The 26,111-nt window shown below is 41.8% G+C and overlaps 1 protein-coding gene across 3 annotated transcripts in view; it reads right to left on the bottom strand.

The window, feature by feature from the left end:
• The window catches only part of RHOT1 (ras homolog family member T1), a 1,470,459-nt gene that overhangs the window by 25,492 nt on the left and 1,418,856 nt on the right, over positions 1–26,111 (bottom strand). Inside the window, exon 20 of one of the 3 annotated variants that reach the window (XM_044068049.1) lies at positions 21,707–21,850. The exons of the other annotated variants lie outside the window; for them this stretch is intronic. Within the exon in view, the coding sequence (XP_043923984.1) occupies positions 21,707–21,850 (144 nt within the window). The remainder of the gene's footprint in view (positions 1–21,706; positions 21,851–26,111) is intronic. 3 annotated transcript variants of the gene reach the window in all.

Below are 26,111 nucleotides of genomic sequence, written 5' to 3'. Positions count from 1 at the left end.
CAAATAAGAGAACCAGATGAATCACCACAGAAAGTGGATCCTGGTTATGAGCAAGGCACCGGACAGAAAATATCTTCCATTTGGACACACAGTATTTCCTGGTAGTGGATCTTCTGGGCTCCTACATAACCCAAAGCACATCCTCAGAGAAAAGGTGCCTAAGAGAGAACGAAGCCCTATCACCCACAGTGTCAACTGAACAGTAGAATGTTTCCTTTTGTCTAGGGTAAAAGCAGGATGCATTACTCCATTACCATTAGCCACTCCAGTTCTTATCCAGGTGGTTTTCTTACGACAACCTTCCATTACATTCTACCATAACACATCACCATATTTATACAAACTTCTCTTATCTTCTTAATGGCATTTCTGACCACGTCCTTTTTCTTAAGTCTTAAAACCCCCAGTCAGTGAACCGGCAACCCTGAAATTAAATTAGCATATGGCAATGCAATGCTGAAAACTCCACTGTGCCTCGTCAGATCACTTCTGCCCCCCACCTCTTTTTTAAATAAATTCCCTTCCTCTGTCTTCTGTTTTCACTGTACTAATTAAGCCAGTGTCCTAAAATCATACATCCCTCGTTATCCAACTGTCTAATCAACCTTAAACTCATCCCATCCTGAGGACACATATCCAAGCAAAATGTTCAGGTCATACAGCTCATGACAAGCTGCACATTTTCATTAACTCTTATACTCTCACACGTCACTAGTCTATCACTCCCATTCTTTGGCTAAATCACCAGTTTGTCAACACTTCAGCTTAACCATAAGGGAGTAAGGAAGCCTATTGCCATTAATTACCACAAATGTTTTTTAAACCTTCCATACAACTAACCTGTCCATCCAAATAAAGTATAGTCTGCACGACTGGTATAAATCTTGGACATCTCACTTTTCACACTCAGCATGCCGTTGTACCAACAGTCCTCATGCTCGTGTTCAATTTATATACATATCACACCAGATGATATTACACACTTGCACTGACCAAAACATAAACCTTACAACCCTATCACATCAACCAAAAAAGGACAAATGGAGCTATTTTTCCCCTTTTTTAGGACTGCAAATTTTAAAACCTACAACATGACCAGTCATTTAGTCAGCTCAGGCATATTCAGCAAAACTGGTCTAGATTCGGCTTGTCACACAGCTTCAGAATTCTTGTCAAACTCAACTGTCATGTAAATACGGTGCCATTCAGAACTGTGCAAACTACTGTACTCATCTTTCATTTACTTATATACTTTGGACCACGCTTGAAATATTAACATTTAGAGGTTAAGCATAATTCAAAATTTGCATTAAAATCCTAGTGTTCCAATCATGTCACTTTAAAAAAAAATTGCCTAATCCTTTGGTTAATACTGCATACAATTCAGACTAAATGGTGAAATCTTCACATAGCTAACTCTGAGTAAGTTCTTTAATGTTTAAGCATTTTTCAGCACAGTTATCATATGGTTTAACACTTCATGTCCAATGTAAATCTAGTGCTTTCCATAAAGTTATCTGCCATACCTTGCAATAATTAGCCATTCATATTGCTGAAATGTTTTTTCATATGGTTAATTCTTCATCACATTTTAGGACAATCCTACATTTTCCTATGGTTAATACATCATGTTACTATATTGTATTATACGTGAAGTTTCAAAGAACATCCTGAGTATGAGATCACATGACTACATTTCAACTTAGTCAAATTCAAAACTAAAATTAAAATTTTCATGACTGATTCTTTACCATATATTATATTCTAAATCATTCTGATGAGTTGCTTCTCAGAACTTATTTACTACAGGCCCTTGCTCAAAAATACTACTAGATATACTAATCCATCTAGAGTAAAAAAAACTACTTGGAAGACATCCATGCCAAACATGATCATTTTTAATACAATACAAGTCATACATTCTGGCAAACTTGAAAACACTATTGAAAAATCCCTACTGTCTTGCTAAGCACTGAAGTACAATTGTCAGGTCTTTCAAGCCATCCTATTTTAGGGACTGAACAATCACATTTTCTTAAATGATTTTGCATCCTTTTCCACTCATTTATTTCTCCAAACGTATTGTACGCCTCACAATCTAATTGCCCCCTAGCCTCTTCCTTGGCGTGTTGCTTCATAACCTCAGTTGTAGCTCCTTTATCTTTATTACTGCTACTTCTGATTATAAAAATTCAGCATGCTACCAGTTCAAAACTTAGTTTTAAGTAACACGTCCGTTTATACTTCATCCTATTTACACTGTTTCTGCAAACAATATTTGAAATAACCTTGGAATAATCATGCTTAACATGCATGACAGCCTGCCACTGATAACTGTCAGAAAAGTTGTTATATCAGTGTTAATTCTAGGCTTCCCATTTCTAACATCTGACTCCATTATTGGGTGAGCTCCATTTCAGCCATGTTATTGTCACAAAGCATTACTAGTTTTGTACATCTGTTGACAACCTGTACACAGCTTCACAGTAACCACCCCTGCAAATTTGCCAACTCTGTCCATTTGACAATCCTGGTTTTTCACACAGTTCAATAAGCTTTATCTTGTCTCACTTTCCAAGATTCCATACAACCTCAAATGGTGGCACAATGACTCATCTTCCAAGCCAATCTTTCCCCATATTTTAAACACTTGGTATTTGACAGGTACCACAACTATTTGCTGGTCATTAAAAAAAAAAAAAAAAATCTTCACATTCCATTTTTCACTCTGCCAACTGGTAAATGACACCTTCACTCTTCAGTACACAAACGGAGATTCAAAGAAACTTTGTCATTTAGGACCACACAAGTGCCGTCTAAATGTCAGCTCATGAGAGAAATGCAGTGCAAAGAACAGATACAGCAGTATCAAACAATAACATAAGAAACAAATAACACTTATGACATGCAAGAGGTAGTTCACATTACATAAACACATTCAATACCCATTATCCAGTGATAAATAATAAATACCCACCACCAAATCCCTACAATGTTAAAATATAGAATAGAGACTAGTGAATAGCAGCTGTTTAGCTATCATACACAACAGATCAAAATATTAAAAAAATTAAAGATTAAAACAGATTTAATCAGAGATACAGAGCAACCTTAGAAAGCAGCAGTCTAGTAAATGAGGCTTTATATTGATAAGTAGCCATGCAATGCAAATTTCTGTTTGTTACAACTCTGGATGTAAAGCTTGGCTAACTTCTGGGTAGCAACTGTCTGAAGTACAGCCTAGTCTGTGTATTCCTGCTGAGGAAATCTGTGGACTAGAAATCCTGATACTAACAACCGACTGACATTGTTAATGAATTACCCCTCAATTTTACTGTAGGTAGCCTTCAGTCTACAGCAGTTTCTCTAATAATCCCAGATTTACTTTGCTGAATGTAGCATTTTTTCAGCAGACTGCCAACTCTGTACAGACTACCCTCATACTTGCCAAACTGCTAATGCTCTGTGAGTTGGGCATGGCTGAAATACAGATCATCCACATTCCCAGACTCGGTCTGAAAACTCCCGACCACACCTTTAAAACTGGATGAGCTAATGAGATTCACTCCCCATAATCTGCTCAAAAAATGCAGTTTGCTTTACCATTCTTATTTAATGCTTTGCCTGGTTGTTCTGTTTTTTTTTAATCTTACAACTCCATCCCGCCTAATACTATCCATTTAGCCATCCAGTCATGTCATCTGAAATCCCTTCCTAACACCATACAACACTTCGAAGAATCTCATAATCCCTTCACATACGTTACTATCAAACCAACATTAGACCATAGCTACACACCCTTAACTCAAGCCTCTCCAGTAATTAACAGCAGTGTATAAAAATATCCACAATTACTCAAACACTACTCAATTCCTCCCTCATGCTACATGCCAGAGACACACAAGTCAATGCTGGCCCATGTCCAGTGCACTACGCACTCAAAAAGCCCATCAGATTACCCAATGGCTGGCCCAAAAACACTAACTGACTCATTTTAACTGCCAAAGAATTTGTGCCAAAACCACAGAAGTCCATATATGAATTCAATACTAATCACCTGATGCAACTGTACTCAGTGGATCCTGACAACAAATACAATACAACTACAAACATTCTGCATACCAGTATAGAAACAGATATATGGAAGTTTTGTGCAAGTGATACATACTATGCATTTAACAAACAAAACAAATTTCTGCACAAAAAAATAACAGAATCACTACTTGTTTCTCTCAAAATATATCTTGAAAAGCATTGAAAACTGACACCTCTATGTACTTCTCCCAACACATAACCCCCCCCCCCCCAGTACAACGGTCTCTGCAATGCTTTACAGCTTTCAATCAGAAATTATGCTACTACGACATGTACACTGGTCAAGCAATGACATTTATTCTCAAGCTCAACTTGTATCATCAGTAAAACTCACATGAACCAGCAAAAGGAATATACAACACATACATTCTTACCATTTTCATAAATTTAGAAAACGATCCTTCCAGGATAGGTGCTATGGTTGGATTGATATTTTCCACTAATCAGAATTTACCACTTTTTTTCTCAAAAGCTCCTTTATTCTGGAATGGCTACAAACCTGAGATGATACATTCTGTAATACAACATGTTGAATAAAAAAGCATGATCATCCATGCTCAGGCCAGACGGTATCCTAACCACTTGTGATCACCTGTTAAAAATCAAGAAGCAATGACTTGACTTGATAACTGCTAATAAGTGACTATACTATATACTTTCCTGACTCGAAGGAAACTTCTTACAACCAAGGCTGGCTGAAGGGACCAACCACCAGCTGGGAGAAGGGTAAAAAAAAGGAGAGAGTATTACTGCCCTTTTGAAGAAGGTCCTTTCATCAATCAAACTGATGCCATAAAAATGTATCTTGTTATATTTAGCAATGAAAACAATATGATAGGTCTCAATGCTTGCAAAGGATCACAAGCAACAAACCACCAGAATATGAAGAGCCAAGACCTCACTAGAGAAAGACAGAAGTCAGGGTCCTGCACTAATCTTAAAGAAAATAAAAAGGGTGAACTACAGAGTTATGACAAACAATGAATGGAGAAGGGAAGCACCACAAAATCAATGCTGATGGTGCCAATTATCATAAAATTACATTTTATAGCAAGCATTGGAGGGCAGCTTCTTCCTGACTGAAGCAGACCTTGTCTGCAAAGTCCAGTAAGTAGAGCTACCTACTGTTAAAGAGAACACAGTTATCAAGCCACAAAATCATTTTTAATTGGCAACTGCAAGTCCTCTCTTCCTTACAGCTAGGGAAGCAGACCATTTCTCTGTCTAGCTGAACTCTTTTCTTTCTTCAAAAATGGCAAGGGGAATCAGCAAGGAAAGCAAATAACTTCTTGCATAAAACAGCAACAAACCAAGCATGAGCAAGAAACGGTAAGGGTGAAAAGCACAAGACCCATGGGACTAAGGCCAAAGCCTAGAAATCAGACGGGATTACCACATTTCAATCAAACTTCAAGCAGATGCACAAGGATTCTTTCTACTCATTCTGGCTGCAGGGTATAATACCTGCAAAGGCACTGGACACTGCGGAACCTCAAAGGGCAATTCCCTTTTAGGAGTGATGTCAATCAGGAAAAAAAAAAAAGCCAAAAACAAAACAATGCCAGTATCCCTGACATAAAAATGCAAAATATCTAAAATGTCATGAGTTTGGCAAAACAGAGGAGGAAAGGAATCCTCAAATGAATAAAATGTTAGTACAGATCATACAGGGTGACAGAGATCAGCCCAGATGACATTTTAAGTGAGTCTTCTGCAGCCACAGCTAATAAAGTCATTTTCTCTCCACCATCCAGTGGAAGCTTAGACTCAAGTCCATGCTGCAACAACAATATTGGGGAGATGATTGCTAAGGAACTCCAAATAGCACAGAACGGTGTAACCACAGGATGCTTAGTCTTGCTCTTAGAATGAAAATGAAGCTTCCAGTTCTTGCAGGAAGGGTGGGACTAAAACAGGGGAGAAATACTTTCACAATTGAGATCACCTACTTCCTTAAATTCCATCAACCAGAGCCTGGAAGACTAGGTCAGAGAGCAACCCTTCTTGAAAGGGCACTTCAAATTGCAGAAGTGGAGTCAGTCCCCAAACGAGAATAACTACAGCTATGCCATTTTCTGCAAGCACACATCTGAACCTGTAGTTCAAGCCACAGCACCTGCACAATCTCATTACAGAAGAACTACCTGGAAGCTCACCTAAAGAACTGCAGAAAGCTCTGGAAAAAGTACAGTTTTAGGCTCATACAATTAATGGACTTAAGCACTAATATGGCAAAGCAGTACAAACCCTTATGACATGTTCAACGCAATGAATTCCATGTCAGTAGCATTGCAGAAAAATGCTGAGCTCCTTGTAACCACCAAAGGATCTGAGAAATAGCATCCACAGATAAATCATTCAAATTGTCTGCGGGCATCAAAAGCCACAACAACAAAATATAGGTGCCTCAAAGAAAACATCCTTAAAACAAAGGCTGCAAGGTGGGAAGAGTTCAGGCATTCGAATGAGAGGGAAGTCCCAGAGAGAGAGGAAGACAATGGAAGCCAAAGTAGGTCAGACTTCAAGATGTGCAAACAAATCTCAAGACCAGGGGGCCTCCAAAAGGATTAAGAAGAAAGGGAAGGTTCACTGACCTCATCCATCTCAACAATGGTATTATAAATGCGAGGATCTGAATGGAAGCCCAAGAGGAGAGAATCCTACATCCCTCAACTCCTCTGAATAATGGATGTTGTAAATACTCAAACGAACATGCCGAAAGGTTTGTATTTGGTGTCATGCAGACTACAATCTGCATGTTAAGAAGATTGGCCAGCATGAGATCTGACACTAGCATCACACAAAAAGTCGCTAAAAGTGAGATTTCGCAACCAGGATTCAAGTTTCCACCAAAACCAAAAAACAGATATTTGGTTCTGGATTATGGACTCAAAGCATGCTCACCTGGTGACCCATACACAAACGAGACCAAGAAATCCTTCTAGGTCAGGGGAAAGATGCAGAGGACAAGCAGTTCTGACATTAAGTATACACTATTTGATGACTTGGTCACTCAATGGCCACTCCTTGCAAACAGGATATGAACCCTCAGACTTAAGTTGCTGAAAGGGGAGAGGAAATGGGTAGCACAATCACCCATGTTAATAGCAAAGTGATGAAGTTTTCCTAGGCCTCTGCACCACTGTAAACTGCAGACTTGGATAAGCTCATTTCTGTACTGTCCCTGTAAAAGCAGGGATCCCCTTGTAAGATGCACTTACACATAGTTTAGATGACTGGCCAAGGCCTTGCCCTTCTATGTCCTAAGTAAAGCAGTTATAGCCTTCCTTTCAGATAATGGAGACCTTCCCAAGCACGCTGCACATAACCTTCCTTCTGCCATGCATTGCAAGATGTGTGCACATTTCATAAGCTACAACTAACTTGGAAAAAAATGACATGCAAACGCAGGAACTTCTACCAATAAAGTACTGTTGTGTAAGCAAACTTACCATAACAGTAGTTGTCGGAATGATCACTGCTGCAGTAGCCTTAGCTATATGGATTCTATCCTGCAAGGACAACAGTTGGCAAGCTTCCTGGCACCTTTCACTTGACCAAACTGTCAGGCAGCTTGAGCTAATCTAACTAAAAGACAAGTTTGGGTGCAAAGTCCTTCAGAACGTTCTTGCCAACTGACAAAGGAAGGCTCAGCACTTAAAGGACACAACACTAGGGAAAAAAAAACTGCACCTTGGCATAAACACCACACCAAAAAACAAGGAGGATGGAGGGGAGGGAGAGAAGGAACAGCTACTGCAGCAGTGATCATTCGAATATCTACTGTTATGGTAAGTTTACTTACACAACTGTACTACGTTCATCATATTGATCACTGCTGCGGTGGCCTTAACTATAAGTGAAGATTACCCTAAATTTCTACATTTGGGAGGTGGAAAGAGAAGAGTCCAGGAACCCCTGGAAAATGGTCCTTGCAAAGCCTGACCTAGACCTACAGAAGGAATCAAGCTTACAGTGCTTTGCAAAATAGAATGTACAGAGGACCGAGCTGCAGCTTCTAGAATACTTCTAGAATCCAACTCTTTACAAAAAGTCACAGATGAAGCCTAGGTCTTGGTAGAGTAGTTCTTGACCCTGCTTGGAATAGTTTTGTTTGGCAAGTTTAACAAAAAGTAATAGCTTTAGACAAACATCTGGAAATGTGTTCTGACAAAGGCTGTCTCTTCTTACCTTCACAAGAAATGAACTGATCCGAAGATATGAAAGATTTACTTCTGTCAAAAAGTACTCACGTTTTCTATGGACATCCAAGGTATTGAGCATCCTATCTCCCTCGCTTTTTGCATTCAGGACAGAAAACAGGGAAATGTATAGTTTGGCTTAAAGTAAACTCGGATGCCACTTTAGGCATAAGAGAAGGATTAGTTCTCAAAGAAACCCTGTCCCTATGGAAAATCAAATCAGTCTGACTTACCATAAGAGCTTGCAACTCAGACATCCTCTTGCAGAGGTCAGAGCAATCAATAAAACTGTCTTCTATGTTATGAACCTCAAGTCAACCATTTTAGCTGGTTCAATGGGAACAAGTTTTAGCTTCTCTAACACACAATTACGATCCCACAGAGTGTCATCCCAGTTTTCTTAGACATCTCTAATGCAAAAACCTTTTCAAAAAACATTTTGACATGAGAGTACATTGAAAGAGGAGGATCCAAGGGGAAACATGCTGAAATAGTTGATAAACCTTGACAGTAGTAAGGTCACAGGATAGTAACTCTCAAGTATTGTAAAACTAAAGAACAACTAGCCCTGAATGGGTGTTGGCTATGTTGCTGGCACCAGCTAGAAAACCTTTTCCATGTGCTAATACATGATTTTATGAGCTTATACAGGACTGCAGTGGTAACACGATGCCACTAGAAAATCATACATTAGTAAATGGAAAAGTTTTTCTAGTTGGTGCCAACAAGTGTCTAAGGCAATTACCTTGCATTATACTCACCTAATTTACAAATCTAAAAAATTACACTTACAAATCTATTTTTGGCAGGGTCAAGGCCCATTCTACCACGGTTTTGGTTTAATCTATGGCTTTTTTGGAAAGGGTTTGATTCTAGAAGCTGCAACTTGGTCCTCTACATAATTTTCCAAAGCACTGTAAGCCAGATTCCTTCTCTAGGTCTAGATCAGGCTTTGCTAGGATCATTCTCCAGCGATTCCTGGACCCTTCCCCATTCACCTCCCAAGCGTAGTAAGCTAGGGTAATCAACCCATATATCTAAAGCTACTTCATCAGTTTTCAATATGAAGAATATAGCAGTTTTCAATGTGAACATCGTACAGTTGTACAAGTAAACTTACCATAATAGGACATGTTGAAATGATCACTGCTGCAGTAGCTCAGCTCTCCCCCCAACCCTTTGCTTATGATGAGTTATGCCAGTGTCTGGACATTTACTTTTTTTTTTTTTGTTATTCTAGCATTGTCCTTTCAGGGCTCAGCCTCCCTTCCCTCTGTTGGCATGAAAGCTCTTAAGGGCTTGGGGCTCAAACCTGTCATTTTTTATCAGTTCACCTCAAGTTGACTGATGGTTTAGACAAGTGGCAGGTGCCCTGAAGCTTTCCAAGCTGGTCAGTTGTTACTTCCTTGTCAGACTATGACACCATATACCCAAGCCTAAGCAGCACTGATCAGTATGATGAGCTTCAACATAATTACATTTTTGTCCTTAAAGCAGTGAATTCAGTTTATAGGAAAGATGTGATTGAACACATGTAGGACTGGGGAAATGTTTGGCAACGAAGGCGTAATACAGCTGAATCCAAAAATCAATACACTGAAAATTTTAAAACTTGTTACCACTTAACACAGGGAATTCTTCAACACTGTTATAATTCAAGAAGTTTTTCACATTCACTTAGCTTCACTGAACAATGTCTATGTAGTGATAATTGATCTTGTATAAACTACTCTTAACAGATGCACTTTTAACTTCTTCCTGCTTTACAGTCACCTACACTCATCCTCCTACTACTTTACTAACCATTCTCACCTATTTGATACCCTGAGCTATATTTTTACTTCCCCCTCAAATAGTGTTGTACTACAAATTTTTTGCTTTATTTCCTGTTCATCACTTCTCACTGGCTTTAGTCGTCTCCCTGCTACTAACATCTACAGTCAGTATCTCAAACAACTTTCCAATACTTTCACCAGTTCTCCTCCTTCCCCTATACCACCCACTGTTTTCTTTATTTTCCTTCTATTCATAGCAATCTGCTATAACTAATCTCCTCTATTCAAGTTCCAGGGACTCCATGTCACCCTAATATGATTATCTCCACCTGTTCACTGCCATTCCCACAGTGCTCCCTGACATGTTCCGCTTATCTCACCTCTCTTTCCAGGGACAAGTACTTTATTTAAGCATTCATTCATACATTCAGTTTGTTAACTAGATAGGTGGGGCTGGTTCACAAACCTTTTTCAGCCATGACCTGGGTCAGAAGGCAAAAACAGAGCACATACATTACATATACAGTATTCTTGAAAAGAAACAAACTATGCAAAAAGTACAGAGAAATTAATGCAACTGCAATAAGTGTAAAACTGGTTATCAAAGCATCAATTTGAGAAGCATGAACAGCAGTTAGTAGAACAGAGAATACTACGTCTGCACAGCAAAATGGTTAACCTACATCACTGAAACATTTGCATTTGCACTGTGCTTTGAGATGTGCTTTTAGAGGTCTTTGGAATAGTTGGCTCTGTTACTGTTTACATTTCAACTGGCTTATAAGGTGGTGCAAGCGGTAGTGCAGTACGAAAACGGACCGAATCCTGAAGATCTCCACTCACAGTGCAGAATTTGTAACGTGATTGTTGCTGCTCAAATGTCAATCTACAATAGTGTGTAATAAGAAGTTATGTACGCACCATAACGTTCCATCTGAGTAGGTATCTTCATTTGTCTGCAACCTTTGGGATACGGATCCGATCTCGGATCCGAGCCGGCAACTTCTACCACAGCATAGATCCGAGCTCCTAGCTCCTCCCTTTACCCATAATCCCCTGCCAACCCTGACTGACCTCAGATCAAGTTTGCCCGATATAACAACCGTTACTGTGCCCCGGAAGGGGCTTTATCTAAGAGAGATCCTAAACAGAATCATATAGGTCAGGGGGGAAGGAGGGGGGGATGGTTGCAGACAAATGAAGATACCTACTCAGATGGAAAGTTATGGTGAGTACATAACTTCTTAATCTGAAGTAGGCACTTCATTTGTCAGCAACCTTTGGGATAGAGTCCCCAGCTACCTGAATCCTGGGTGGCCGTTATGGAAGAATATTCCGGAGCACTGCAGAGCCAAAGGACGCCCTACCTCTGGAGACAACATCCAGTTTGTAATGGCTGATAAAGGTATGAGATGAAGCCAAAGTGGCTGCGGAACAAATATCATCCAAGGGGACCCTAGATTTAAAAGCCGCCGAAGTAGCGACGGCCCTAGTAGAATGAGCGCGGACTCCCTGAGGTGCAGGCTTTCACGAACTCTGATATGCTAAGAGGATACAACTAGCTATCCACCGTGACAGGGTAACTTTAGAAATTGACTTGCCTAAATTGGTTTTGGCAAAGGAGACAAACAACTGGTCAGATTGCCTATGACCAGCAGTTCGATGAATAAAAAAGCATAATTGTCTGTGCACATCCAAGGAATGCAGTTTGTACTCTCCTTTGTTCTGGTAGTTGGGAAAGAACACGGGAAGATTAATAGATTGATTAATATTAGCTTCCGAAGATACCTTAGGCAGAAAGGACGGATTGATCCTGAGGTAAACTCTATCCTGATGGAAGGCCAAATACGGCGGTTTAACACAGACAGCCTGAAGCTCAGAGACCCTTTTAGCTGAAGTAATGGCCACCAGGAAGGCCGTCTTCCAAGAGAGGTATTTAAGATCAACCGTAGCCGCCAGCTCGAAAGGGGGGCTTGTCAAGGCCTGTAGAACCAAAGATAAATCCCATGGGGGTACTACCTCCCTGACCGGAGGTCTGAGAAGGAAGGTACCCTTGAGGAAAGCTTTACAAAGCTTGGAAGTAATTAGAGGGCCCGATTCATGCCCTACATGATAATGCGAAATCGCTGCTAGTTGTACCTTGACTGTAGAGGAGCTAGCTCCCTGATGAAAAAGGGCAGTTAGAAAATCCAAAACCGACATAAGAGGCGCCGTGAAAGGATCTAAGTGATGGTGCTCCGCCCAGATGGAGAAACATTTCCACTTACTCTGATAGACCCTTCTGGTGGACGGTTTGTGTGTTGCTACTAGGATGGCTTTGACTGGTGAGGAGATTCCGGGAGTCCTTATCAGGAGTGGAACTGGAGCAACCAAGCCGTCCGCTTGAGGTTGAACAGGTTGAGGGTCGGAAGACCCAGAGGGTGAGTAATGAGATCCGGGAGGGGATCCAGAATCCAGGGTGGATGAATCAGATGAGACCACAGATACGGGAACCACGTTTGATGAGGCCAGAATGGGGCAATGAGGATCATTTTGCTCCCCGGCCGACTGGCTTTCTGTAAGAGTTTCAGCATCATGAGCAATGGAGGGTAAGCGTAAAGGAGACCGGGAGGCCAAGCATGAACTAGAGAGTCTCTCGGGGACTCCCCTTGAGGGGGGATTAGAGCGAAGTAACTGTTGCATTTGGTATTTGAAGGAGAGGCAAAAAGATCGCAACAGGGTTGCCCCCATTGGGCAAATATTTGCTTCGCTACTAGAGGATTGAGAGACCATTCTCGTATGGGGTCAGAATCTAACGACTGAGCCTGTCTGCTAGGATGTTGGATCGTCCCGGAATGTGCGTTGCAATGAGAAAGCAGTTGGTGGATATCGCCCATTCCCACACGCTCATGGCCTCGCGACAAAGAAGATAAGACATGGTTACCCCCTGTTTGTTGATGTACCAGACAACTGACATGTCTGTTTGTACTGCAATCGTCCCAATTGGAAGAAGGCTGTGAAGTGCCTGCAACGTCAAAAGCACCGCCCTCATCTCTAGGACATTGACATGCAAGGAGGTCTCTATGTCATTCCACGTGCCTTGGACCGTTCTGCCTGAATAGTGCCCCCCCACCCCAGGCGAGAGGCGTCCGTGGTCACTGTGGCGACGAGGGAAGGCATAGAGAATGGTCGTCCCGTGTGAAGGCTCGGGGAAAGGAGCCACCACACGAGCGACCCTCTGCAAGCCCTGCTTAGGGGAAGGGGATGGGACAGGGGGTTGCGAGACAGGGACCATTGCACCTGGAGGGTCTACTGCAGGACCCTCATATTTAGACGGGCTAAAGGCAGCAGAGGAATTGCTGCCGCCATGGACCCTAGAGCCCTCAGGATCAATTCCGCCAGTGGAGCAGGAAGTTGGAGAATGGCCTGAACATGCAACCTCAGGTTCTGAAGCTGATCGGGAGTCAGGAAAGCAAGCATTAGTCTGGAATCCAATCTCGCCCCTATGAAATCTATTACCTATGTAGGAGCCAGAGAGGATTTGGCCATTTTGACAGTCAACCCTAGGCGTGGAGCAAGATTGAGGAAGTAATCTCTGCCTGAACAGAGCAGATGCCTTGTTGAGGTGATGAGGAGCCAGTCGTCCAGGTACGGAAAGACCCGAATTCCCTGAAGCCTCAGGTGGGCCGCTATAACCGCCAAGACTTTGGTGAACACCCTGGGGGCTGAGGTGAGACCGAAGGGGAGGGCCCTGAACTGAAAGTGACTGGCTCCCAGCCGGAAGTGGAGGAACCTCCTGGAACGTCTGTCCACAAGAATGTGGTAGTACGCATCCTTGAGGTCTATCGAGCACATCCAGTCATTCTCCCGTAACAGGGGGAGAATAGATTGTAGCGTGACCATCCAGAACTTTTCTTTGGGTACTGCCAGGTTCAAGAGAAAGAGGTCGAGGATGGACCTCAAGTCCCCCGTCTTTTTTAGCACCAGAAAGAACCTGGAGTAAAACCCTGATCCGAGCTGATCTGGGGGGAGGGGTTGGATGGCTCTTTTTTGTAAAAGCTGTTGAATTTCTGTAGCAGCCACCTCCCTCTGATTGGGTAGTACGCCGGGGAGGCTTCTGGTTTTGGGGGTTACAATAAAGGGAATTTGGTAACCTCTGGATATGACGAGAAGCACCCAGCAATCTGTTATGGACTCCCACATTGCTAGGTGCCTCGAAAGACATACCCCGACTGCCTCCAGAGTGGAGTAGCCGGGCAACCCCTCAGGGGTTCTGCTTGGGCCTCTCAGAGAAGGGTTCTCTGGACCCAAAATTTCTGGAAGGCCCCTCTGCCTCTAGGGCGGCGTCCTCCCTGTCCTCCTCTGCCACGAGAGGACTGGTTGTCCGGAGCAGACTGGGACTGATGCGATTTCCGGAACCACATCTTCTTCTTACCCTTTTGGTTCTTAGAAAAGGACCTCTGGGGAGCAGAGAAGCGGACTCCGACGGCAGACAACGTCTTCCCGTCTTTCTCGCTCTGGACTAAAGTGTCACAAACGGTTTTGCCAAACAATGCAGAACCATCAAAGGGGGCATTTGCGAATGACACCTTAAAGGGTTCCGAGAAGTCACAATGTCGGAGCCAGGCTTGGCGCCTCATTACCAGGCCGGCTCCGCCAGCTCTAGCGGCTCCTTCCGTGGCGTGAGACAAGAGCCGCATAGAAGTGTTAGAAATGGAATGTAGAGTGGACATTCGGGAGGAGTACAGCTGCTTGTCCCCTTCCGACATGGACTCTGGGGGGGGGTGAGGCAGCGTATTCTTTAATTAGATCTCGCTGCATCCGGATGACGTGTGCCATATAGTTCAGCGCCCTCATGGAGAAGGTTGCTGAACTGAAGACCCGCTTCCCAAGGCGGTCCATCGCTCGAGACTCCTTGCTCGGTGGGTGGACCGTGGAGCTCTCCTGAGCCAACTCCCTGTTGGTGGCCGCTGCCACCAACATGGCATCCACGGGGGGACCTCTGCTCCAGTCGGTTCTTTCTGCAGGGGGACTCAGGATCCTATCTGGGCACTTGGGGACTGGCTCTACAGTGTCCGTCTCCTTCAAAGCCCTGGGTGGAAATAAGGTCCACCAGGGGGTCGGGGGGAGGGGACACCCAAGAGGTAGATGGCCCTGCTTTGAACGCCTCTAGGAATACGAACTCAGAGGAAGCCTTGGGGGCAGACCACCCTCCCCTAATCCTGAGCATTTCCATGATGTCTCCAAAGGAGACATCCTCGGGGGGTGACCTTGGGGAGCCTTCCCCTTCATCTAAGTCCGTATCTTCCATAAGGGACTCAGGGGAGTCCACGTGCCTCTTCTTACACTTAGCTTTATGAGGAACCTCCTCGGGGGGGGCTGTCAGAGGAAGTCTCACCAGCAATGTCACGTTCCAAAGGAACACCCAGAGGCGCTGAAGCAGGTTGCCCTGAAGGCCGGGTGATGGGAGCCTGAACCAGCTGAGAGGGAGTGCAGGGGGGAGCCGAAACCAGGACCGGAGGCCCGGATGCACTCAACAGTGCCCTCTCCACCACAGCAAAAGCCGAGGGGGAGCCACTCTCGATAGGATCCGAGAGTCGGATCCGAAGCGGGGACCGGATCCGGGGCAGAGACCCTCGGATCCGAAGGACCCGTGTGCTCCGACCGGGACGGAGCCGAAGTCACACCGAATCCCTCGGATCCGAAGCTCAGTCCACGGCTCCGAGAGGTCAGATCCGACAAGCTCGAGGGACCAGTCGGAGCCAAAGTAACCAGTACTATCGGCTCCGACCCACCCCCGGATCCAACGCGGCTCGGATCCGAATGCTCCGAACCCGGAAAGCGGGTTGGAGAAGGAGTGATTGGAGCAAAAAATGGGGTCGAGCTCCCCCCCGGAGGGGGGGGGGGGGAGGCAAGAGCACTCCCATCTGCAGCTGGGCCTGGATGAACCTCCCCATCATCCGGTCCATGTCTGCATCTGACATGCTAAAAGTGGACCTCGAAGAGGCCACCGAGGCAGACCTAGAGTGCCGCCTCGATGACCTCGACGGGGACCGGGTCCCCTCCTCCCCGGTGAGAAACAAGGGGACCGGAGCCGAGGAGGAGGCGATCCAGAAGCTCTGGAGGGAGAAGCCCATTTGGCGGGCGGGGCCGAGGAGGAGTCCTCGGCCCGCCGCTTATGGTGCTTCTCTTTCCGTTTGGCTTTCCCGTCCTCCCTCTCCTCCGGAGCCGAAGTGGGAGGTTGAGTCCCGACCGGAGGGAGGGAGGCAGGGGTGGCTGCCACCGAGGGCTGGGTAGCGGCCACAGAAGCATCGGAGGCCGGAGCCGAATCCGGGGGCAAAAGGCCCGCCAGAATCAGCTTTGACCTCCGGTCCTTAAGTGCCCTGGGGTTGAACGCAGCGCAAATCACGCATCCCGAGGAGAGGTGTTCAGCCCCAAGGCACCTAACGCACCGGGTGTGGCCATCCGCCAGTGAAAGCTAATGGCCACACTCGGTGCACTTTGAAAAGATGGCTTTAGGGGCCTCCGACATAGTAGCACAGAAACACACTCACTAGGCCCCTACACACACCACAAACACACACTATGACCAGAGAGGGCAGGGAGGAAAAATAACCACAAGTTAAGTTAAATTAAATTGAGAGAGATATAGGGCTATGGATACCTAAACACTCGCTCTCACTCACACGAAGAAAAGGGGAGTAAAAATAGAAAATTTTCTCACAAATCCTCACTAAGTAGCAGGAACTCGAAATCCAGCTTGTAGCTTGAAGCACGGCAAACTAGATCTGGGGTCAGTCAGGGTTGGCAGGGGATTATGGGTAAAGGGAGGAGCTAGGAGCTCAGATCTATGCTGTGGTAGAAGTTGCTGGATCGGATCCGTATCCCAAAGGTTGCTGACAAATGAAGTGCCTACTTCAGATGAAATGTTTCACTCAGTTTGTGCATTTGTTGTAATACAATACATCTAGTATCTAAACAGTCTGCAAAACAGGAAATATTTGTAGGTGTAAGACCATACAAAGCATGCACCTGTTAATGGCATATCATGACTTAGAGAATTAAATGTTTTTGTATGGTCTTCATTGTTCCAGGAGGTATTTTCTCCTTGACTTCATTGGAGCACATCAGTAAAGAAGTGCAGTAATGGTACTGGGCCCCATTATGAAACTGTACTGTTGATCACATATCAGACAGTACGGCTTTAAGTGACACCCTGCTGGAAAACATTTATCCTCCAATCAGGGTTTAATGTACAGTTTTGCCCATTCTCTAAGTGTCACTAAGTGTACTGTCACAACCTTTTACAATATTTTACTTAACAGAAAGCATCAACATACACCAAAAGGACTCAGTATTAGTATTCAGAGACCTTGTTTAATCAGAGCAACATAATGCTATTTCCACATATCTTAAAAATGCCTACATAAAGTTGGCTATTAATGTCTTTTTGGCACTACAATAAAATCACACGAAGGAATTTAGGACAGGTCAGTGCTGCAGTGCTAGTCACCTAGTGGTGTGAACACCAACTCTAGATGATGGTCACTTGATGTGATACCCCAACCCTAAGTACAAAAGTGGAAAAAAGTGTTGTGGATGGATGGAGTTACAGTGGATCACTGCATTTAACACCAGTATTAAACTACTTCTCTGCTCCATTGTCACATCAAATAAAGATGTGTAAAATTGGAATTAAAGTGTGCTCAAGTAATGGAGACAGGGAGGGCTCAGCAGATCAGCATATTTTAGTAAAATGCTGTGCTAATGCAACCACCACTTTCTTTCACATCATTCTATGAGTAAGTATCAAACATCCTGGATCATCACTTGACAAACAGATGTTTTAATTTGGCAGACAATCAAGGTACTGTCTTTCCCCCAAGGCTTTCAGACTTACAAGGGTACCAAGTGTCCTGCAGATGAAACAGGATGTTAAAGAAAAAAATATAAATCTGTTCATGGTTAGCCTATTAGTTTCCAATTAGTTCATGCCTGTTAAGAAAACGTGAATGAAGGTTTCCATAACAAACAGATTCTATTGTACCATGAGAATCCACACAGTTATTATGAGGAGTCCTGCTAAGGGCAAATAAGTGTAGACATTTAACAGTTGGAATTAATGTACATAAAAAATGATGATGACTTCCTAATCAACTCATTATACATTAAGTTTGCATCTATAAGAAGTAAAAAAAAAAAAAAAAAAATCTTGTGCTTTCTTCTTTGCAAACTCCAACTTCTCTAATCTATTGTTTATTTCTCTACCTTAATGTTATCCTCCATGTAATACAATGTTGCTTTTCTTTTGTTCCGTTGGAACCAAGGACATGCTGAAAAGCATCAAAAGAACAGTCCATCTTCTCATTTAAGAAATGCCAATAAATAAATTACCAAACAAAATATGCTAAGTCTATATCACAACATGAAATGCTGTCATTCTGTAAGAAAAACAACTGAGGCTTGTTTAAGCTTAACTTTCAGAGTATCACAGACCTATTCAAGCCCTTCAGTCCCGTCCAAACTCTTTAAATATCATGTTTTCTTTGGGAAACTACTACACTTTTTTGCTTATCACCACAAAGAAAGCAGCCACCCTAACCAGTTCTCACCCTGGTCGCTGACAGCATTAGTGCAGGGCATTTTCCAAAAATGTCAACTTGAACATAACAATGGTTTATCAAGCACTGTTGAGTACCACAGCACATATTAACAGTTAAAATAACCTGCTAATGAAAAGTACCCGCTCTACTCCTGATGACCTTCTGGACTCTGCCTTGGGAGAAGGGTGCACAAACATGTACTACTACTTATACCAAGAAAAGTAATAAAACTGATGTTTGTAAGCCCAGGAAGTTCAAGCACACGGCAGTCGGTTGTACCACAGCAAATTTCACATAAATCCACGCTTTAAAGGATAAAAATGACCAATCCTCAGCTATAATGGATCATTTATTGAAGTACCATCACGAACAGCAGTACACTTTAAAACCAGCAGCAGAAATGTTTAGACATCCACAAAAACAGTACACTGAAACAGACAGCATAAACGAATTTACCCGGGTTTCGTCCGATATGACGAACTTCTTCAGAATGCAACTCACTAGTATTACCTTAGTTTAAATACACAGGTCGCACCCCAATTAAAGGTTAATTGATAATCAAATAAATTAAACATTACTTAAAGAACCAATGTAAACATATACCTATATATTGTGTATATATATATATATATGTGTAAATACATATATGGGCATCCCCACTTTATTGCATCCAAGATGTTCTTATATATGCATAATATGTATAATTAATTGATATTGTAGGTTTCTGTTTTTTATGTGAAACCACATTCATATACTACCCTATATAATATATTATTTAACCATATAAATACACACAAAACAACATTTATATTATTGAATAATAAATAACAATAAAATTAAAACAAATTTAATAATTATAAAAAATTATATGAAAATTTGATTAACTTGTAAATTAAACTGGTGCATAAAGTATTCTTCCTATTATGTTATGACCACATTAGTGCCACCACATTCTAAATAAAAAATAATAAATAAATAAAAAAAATAATTATTAATGAATCTGTATGTATAATTTAATTTTGAGCTGGTCACATTCTACCCTTGATGTAATTATTGTTCAATATGGGTTTAATACTACAATATTCATTTAAACCTGGCCAATTATAGGCATTTAGTAGTATTTGCCACCTTAGTTCACTAACATCTAGATCATTTTTAGTTTGCTTTCCACGTACATCGTATTCAATATGCTGAATAACACAAAATTTAAATGTGTGATTTTTATTTGATTGAATATGTCTGGCCAAGGCGTTCGTTGTTCTCACATGTTGAATATCTAGCAGGTGTTCTTTAATTCTATTCCTAAAACGTCTGCTAGTTTTACCAATATAGAACGCCTTGCAGTCCTGACATAATGCAATATAAATTACGTTAGAGGTAAAACAATTAAAGTGTTCTTTTATACTGATGTTATGATAGTTAACCATAAGTCTACTACCTGTACATTTAATGTATTTACAGACAGTACACCTCCCACATTTAAAATTACCAACTGTCCTATTTGTTTTGGGCTTAGTTAAGTATATGATGTTTTCAAAAAGCTCTTTGAAAGATAAATCCTTTTTATAAAGGCATACAGGCTAAACAGCAGAGGTCCTGAAATGGATCACTGTACACCATCATTAGTTGTGAATTCATTTAAGTCCAGTTCCCATTTGACTTTGACCAGATACACTACTTACGAAGCCAACATGACTAAAGGTTTTTAAGCCTTCTGAATGCTCCTGAAATAATCTTTATACAACTTAATCCAAGTGCAAGTTTCCCTGAAATGTTGTTTGTCTTTCGGCTTTTCCCAGTTAGGGGTTGCCACAGTGGAACTCCGGTCCGCTAATGATTGACAGTAGATTTTCATGAACGCCAAGGTGCCAGCTTGACGTTCAATCTTCAACGAAGGCACGCCCATTTACGCATGTCTTTCGAACGCCCACCCAATCACGGGGAGGACATGCAGACTCCACACAGAAGGCATTCACCGCACTCAAGCAGAGAATCGAACGGGAGAACCTCTTGCTGTGAGACAACAACGCTACCGCTGCACCACCTCGGATGTGCAAGTTTCCCTGAAATAATCTGTTAAAATTAGCAACACTTGTACCAACCAAATAACTTTTACAGAAGACATTGCGAATTTATAAGGAAGTTATGTTTTGCTAAACAGATAAGAGCCACTGCTGTAAAAACAGGCTGAAGTCTCAAAATTAGCAGATGTGTTCCAACTGGTAAAATGTAGTGTAAGAAAGTATGGAGGATGCTGCGAGAGGAGTTTCTTTTATCAGCATTTCACACATCAGCATTACCAGATTAGGTTCTAAGAAAATGACAAAGAAAGGGTTGGTAATAAGACTGCATAGACAGTCAAAATTTCATCTGGAGGTATGACATTCAAAAGACTACCTTGTTAAATGAGATTACCTCGAAAACTTTTAATTTCTGCTCTGTTTCGTCTAGAACTAAATAAAAGGCAACTGAAAATATTTCAGGAAAAAATAGACATAAAATGCTGAAAGCTTAACATTACATATTGTGCCTAATGGGAAAAAACACAAATAAAACATGAATACGGTTCAGTGGGAGCCAGAAAAATGGCAGGGCAGTGGGGCTTGCCTAGGTACCAACTTTGGGGGCACTGATTTGCGTATGCAAATGAGTCTGACAATTCACAAACTGTCATTAGAAACAAATGCAATCAATTTAATGACAGCATTTTTTCCTTTCAAATAATGACAGCATTTTTTCCTTTCAAATATAGTAAAATATTATGCAGCAACATAAGTCGCTGCTAAAATGTATGACAGTTTATAAGCTGACTTATGACTGTGAAAATGTAAGAGACTGCACCTGCAATCATTTATAAACAACTTGGGGAGGGGGATGCAAAGCTGCCTTGTTACAGCTCAAGGTAGCACCTTCCTCTCTTATGACATGTATGTAGTTATCTCAACACATGATAATTACTACAATTATTTTAATTCCAAAATCATGCTTAATTTACTTGAATGAAAAACATCAAAAAAAGTCTTGTCAAGGGGGCTACCCAGGAAATGCTTACCTGTTTTGAGAAAAAGTGGGACTGAGAGAGGACTCCATGAAGATGGAATTTTCAACAGAGCTGACAGGGTGGACCTGGTGAATGATGCTGCTTTCTTCGTCTGCTAACAGGATGGCACCCAACTCGTCTGCAGAGGGTCTTAACCTTTTGTACACATGCACACAAACCTCAATTCATAGCATGTCCCAAAAAAACAAGCATGCTAATCAAAGGCCCAGTTATATGTTCCACACTGATTTAATGGACATGACCAAGTATAAAATTCAATTTATTCCTTGCTTATACAATTTTAACAAAGTATCAATATGCATAACAGGTAAACATTTATAGATTCACTATACTAAAGGCATTTAGTTATAATTAGCAAGCCAGTGCCACGGTATAGAGGGATAAAACCCTGACTATGGTCTAGGTGATTTGGTTTCATTTAGCAGCTCAGGTGTCTAAGGCACTGGTATGGGAGGATGACAGGGACGTCTGCCACTGCTTCAGTGCAAGGGGGTTAAGAATCAAGGCTTGGAAAAGGTGTGGCCAGAAAGAGTGCGTGTGTGTGTGTGTGTGTGTGTGTGTGTGTGTGAGAGAGAGACAGAGCGTGTGTGAGTGCGCGCGAGAGCGCGCGCGTGTGTGTGTGAGGTGCACTGTGACTGTCAAAGCTGATGAAGGTAGCTTCCTGTCCTGCATGTGTGGACAATGGGAAACATATGCAGCCCTTGCAGTGACGCAGGTGTACACATGACCACCAGTGGGATGGGTTACGGTTTTGATATAAAATGTCACTGCCAGGATGCCAGTGAAAGCATAAATGTCCCTGCTGCACGCCTGGATTATGACCCCCTATACAAGGTCTTGATCTAGTGGACCCGAGAAATACTCAAGGAATAAAAAAGGGCTCACAAATGACTGAGAGGGCTCAAGAGTTGCTAGGCAGATAGAAAAAAATGCCACAGGTGATAAAAACTTTACTAGGCCTTTGTTTTTCAGTATATACTGTATTAAAAGATGCTGATAAAAATGTACTTGCATTTATACAGCACTTTTCATACAAGATATCAAACCTCTATTCCCACACAACACAGTCTGGGAGTGAAGGGACTTGATGTGGGAGCAACAACCAGCAGAAACCATTATACAACTTAGAAATTAACTGAAATTTTTTTTAATGGGAAGAGGAATTTGCCAGTGGGGAAACTATCAACTCTTCCTGAACATTAAGTACCTTGTATCACTTAGGATGGACAGCTGGGTTTAATGATGCATCTCAAAGAACCACTTTTTGGCTTCACTCAAGACATCTATTTGATGAACAATTATTTCTGTTAAAGTGGGATGAGGACCCATAGCTTTCAGGTATAAAGGCAGACAAGCTGCCAGCTGTACTATGGTGACAGCATTAAAAACTGCTAGCAGACAAATCCATCTAGCCTCCTTGCTCCTGATCTTATGATAATGCAGTTAGACAACTGTCTTCAGAATATTCACACAGAAAACTGCAGTCTCTTCCTTCCTTGGGCACAAGTGCATTAACATGATAAAAATCAGTGACACTATTTAAAAAATGCCCAGCAAACTACATTTCTGATATCCATTTAAGACACCTCTGAAGGTGTTTGTAAGTAAAATCATGCAAAATATTTAACAAAACTTAAGATTACTACTAGCACATGGCCTGGGTTATTTCTACTAGTACAAAGGTCAAAACACAAACATAAAACCTGACCAGATTATGTCTACGCAACACAAACAGCAAGAAAACGCTGCAGCAGTAAATAACATTTCCTAACATCTAGAAGTAATGAGAAAAGTGTCAGCACTTCAGCATTACATGTTTAACTTTAAAGAAAGTGCAGGAATTTCTGCCATGTTAATTTGCCCCTGACAGCTTAAAAATTACTGTTAAGATTTATCCAGATATGCAAATCAGTGTGAAGCATAGTTTTCAGGCCTCAGATAGTCAAATCAGTATGGTGTGTAAACAAATAACCTACCATTCTGTGACTTGTTACACTTTCATTCATCTTAACATAATTAAATACAAATATAAGGAAGAATTAGTGTCATAGACTGTCAGCTGTTAACTGAGCATGCCAAGGCCCAATTTATATCAAAACAGTGTAAATCAGAGGCATTCTGCACAGATCACTGACAGGTATGGTTTTTAGTGGGCTCAAAGTACAATTAAAATTGCGTGGTGCATTAATGGAACAGGTAGTGCATGATGAGAAGTTCACTTAAACATGCAATGAGTACCTCTGTGCAAAATCAGATATGTACACGATCACCAAAGTGGCAAGAGCACAACACAAAACAATCGGCAAACAATACTCAAGTGGTGACAACATGAAATTCAGTTACAAAATTAGCAGCAGTTTACTTTAAGTTTTATCTGAAAAGGGAGGCAGATTCAGAAAACTGGGTGAAAAGTAACTGCTTCACAATTTAAACAAATGAGTGAGAAATGCAGGAAACATTTGTAATAATCACTCTCAGTTACTGTGCGCAATACTAAAAATATGGGTTACTGTAAACAGTCCTAATCCTATAACTAGAAATTGTATGTTTAACAATTCTTAGAAAACATGTTACTCCTAATGCAATTCCATTCTGCCCACTATATTTTAAGATTAAAAAAAAGGAACTTTAACAGATGGAGAAATAAAGTGCTAGCACTTCACAAGCAAGTTAAGAAGGTTAAATAAAAAAAAACAAACAAAACAAAAATATCAAGCAAATGTAAGCATTCTACAACCAAACCATCTTCCATGAAATCTCAACACTGATTTCTACATTTCAGGTTCCAAAGCTACTGAGGATGCACAAGCCAGTGCATTTCTTTGTGCCGGTCCCAAGTCAGGATAAATGGGGAGGGTTAAGTCAGGAAGGGCATCTGGTGTAAAACCTATGCCAAATAACATATGCGGACAACAATACAGATTTCCATACCGGATCAGTCGAGGCCCAGGTTAACCACCACCAGTAGTGTTAGCCAACAGGGTTTTGGCGGAAATTGGGCTACTGTTGGCCAAAGGAGACAGAGCAAGATGCGGAGGACAGGAAGAAATGGAAACAAGATGATTTGCTGTGGCGACCCCTAACGGGAACAGCCGAAAGAGAAGAAGGTTCCAAATTAAAGTCTATAAAAATTATTTTGCTGAATTTGCCAATTACAATACTTTTTCAACATGGACTACTCTGAAAATTGTAGCTAGATTTATAGCTATCACTTTGAAGATGGAATGATCCCAGAACATTACATACTTCTGAAATTCCTAACATAAGCTGAAACACAATAAGGAAAAAAATAAAGCAGATTACTCTTATTACCAGGGTCTGTTTCTTGGTGTGCCTGCAGGGAACACTGAATATTAAGCTGTTTAAGTCAATTTGTTTAATAAAGCACTGTCAGCAGAGAAACTAATGGAAAAGTGAAAAATGTTTTCAGTAAAACAACTTAGCCCACTGCTTCTTCGGCATCTTTTTTTAAGCAAAAAGTTATTCTGTCACCACACTTCCAGAGAAGCATGGAACAAGTGAAAAAAAGTGAGCAAAGCAGATCACTACATATTTTTGACAACTGAAAAAAGATCAAATACGGATTTTTATTCATGTACTGATAAACCATACACCCACAAGAATTAAGTGACAACAATCATTAACAAGCATTGGCTGTGTGAGGTGCCACACTTTGAAATATCTACATTAAGCACATTAATAAAACTGATAACAGGAAAAATAAAAGACAAACACAGTACATGTCAAATCTCAACAAGCCTAATCAGTAGCACAGAACTCGAATTTTAATCAAATACTTCTACAAAAGTGGCATCTTTTAGGTATGCTGGTAATAAAACAGGACAATGTATTCTGGGTTTACTTTCCATTTTAAAGCAGCAGTGCATTTGTTACACCAGAAAATGGCAAAACAAGGCCCGATATGCTGATGCAACTACATTTTCTAGCCACTGTTTCTAAATCCTTCACTACATTTTGTCCCCACTCAAAATACAGACAGGCAATAGTTTACGGTCTTGTTCTCAGACTATCACTAGCAAGAGTGTCAGCCTCCTCCCTGCACTGGCCACTGAAAGAGTTATGTAGCCTGCATTTGCCAAATCTTTGAAAGTGACAGTTGAGTACGGACTTACCATAATGGTGGACATTCAAGCAAATCACTGTTGCAAGTAGTACTTACTAATGGAACTCTGCCCACAAAGACGTACATAGAGTCCGACTTCCAATGCTCACCACCACCCACCTCCAGGCTGTATGGATGTCTACTCCTTGGAGAAATCAGCAGGTTCTCTTTATAAAGTTGGCATCTAGCTGTGGTATTTTAAATCTTTCTTGCCAATGCAGGCAGCAACAATATCCACCCTATTTTTTTACGTGGTCCTAAGAAGGCGTCCCT

The sequence above is a fragment of the Protopterus annectens genome, chromosome 4.part0, assembly GCF_019279795.1.
Source record: "Protopterus annectens isolate FY-2018-M chromosome 4.part0, PAN1.0, whole genome shotgun sequence".
Taxonomy (NCBI): domain Eukaryota; kingdom Metazoa; phylum Chordata; order Ceratodontiformes; family Protopteridae; genus Protopterus; species Protopterus annectens.
Note: the sequence above shows the minus strand (reverse complement) of the source record. Positions and strands in the feature narration are given on the sequence as shown.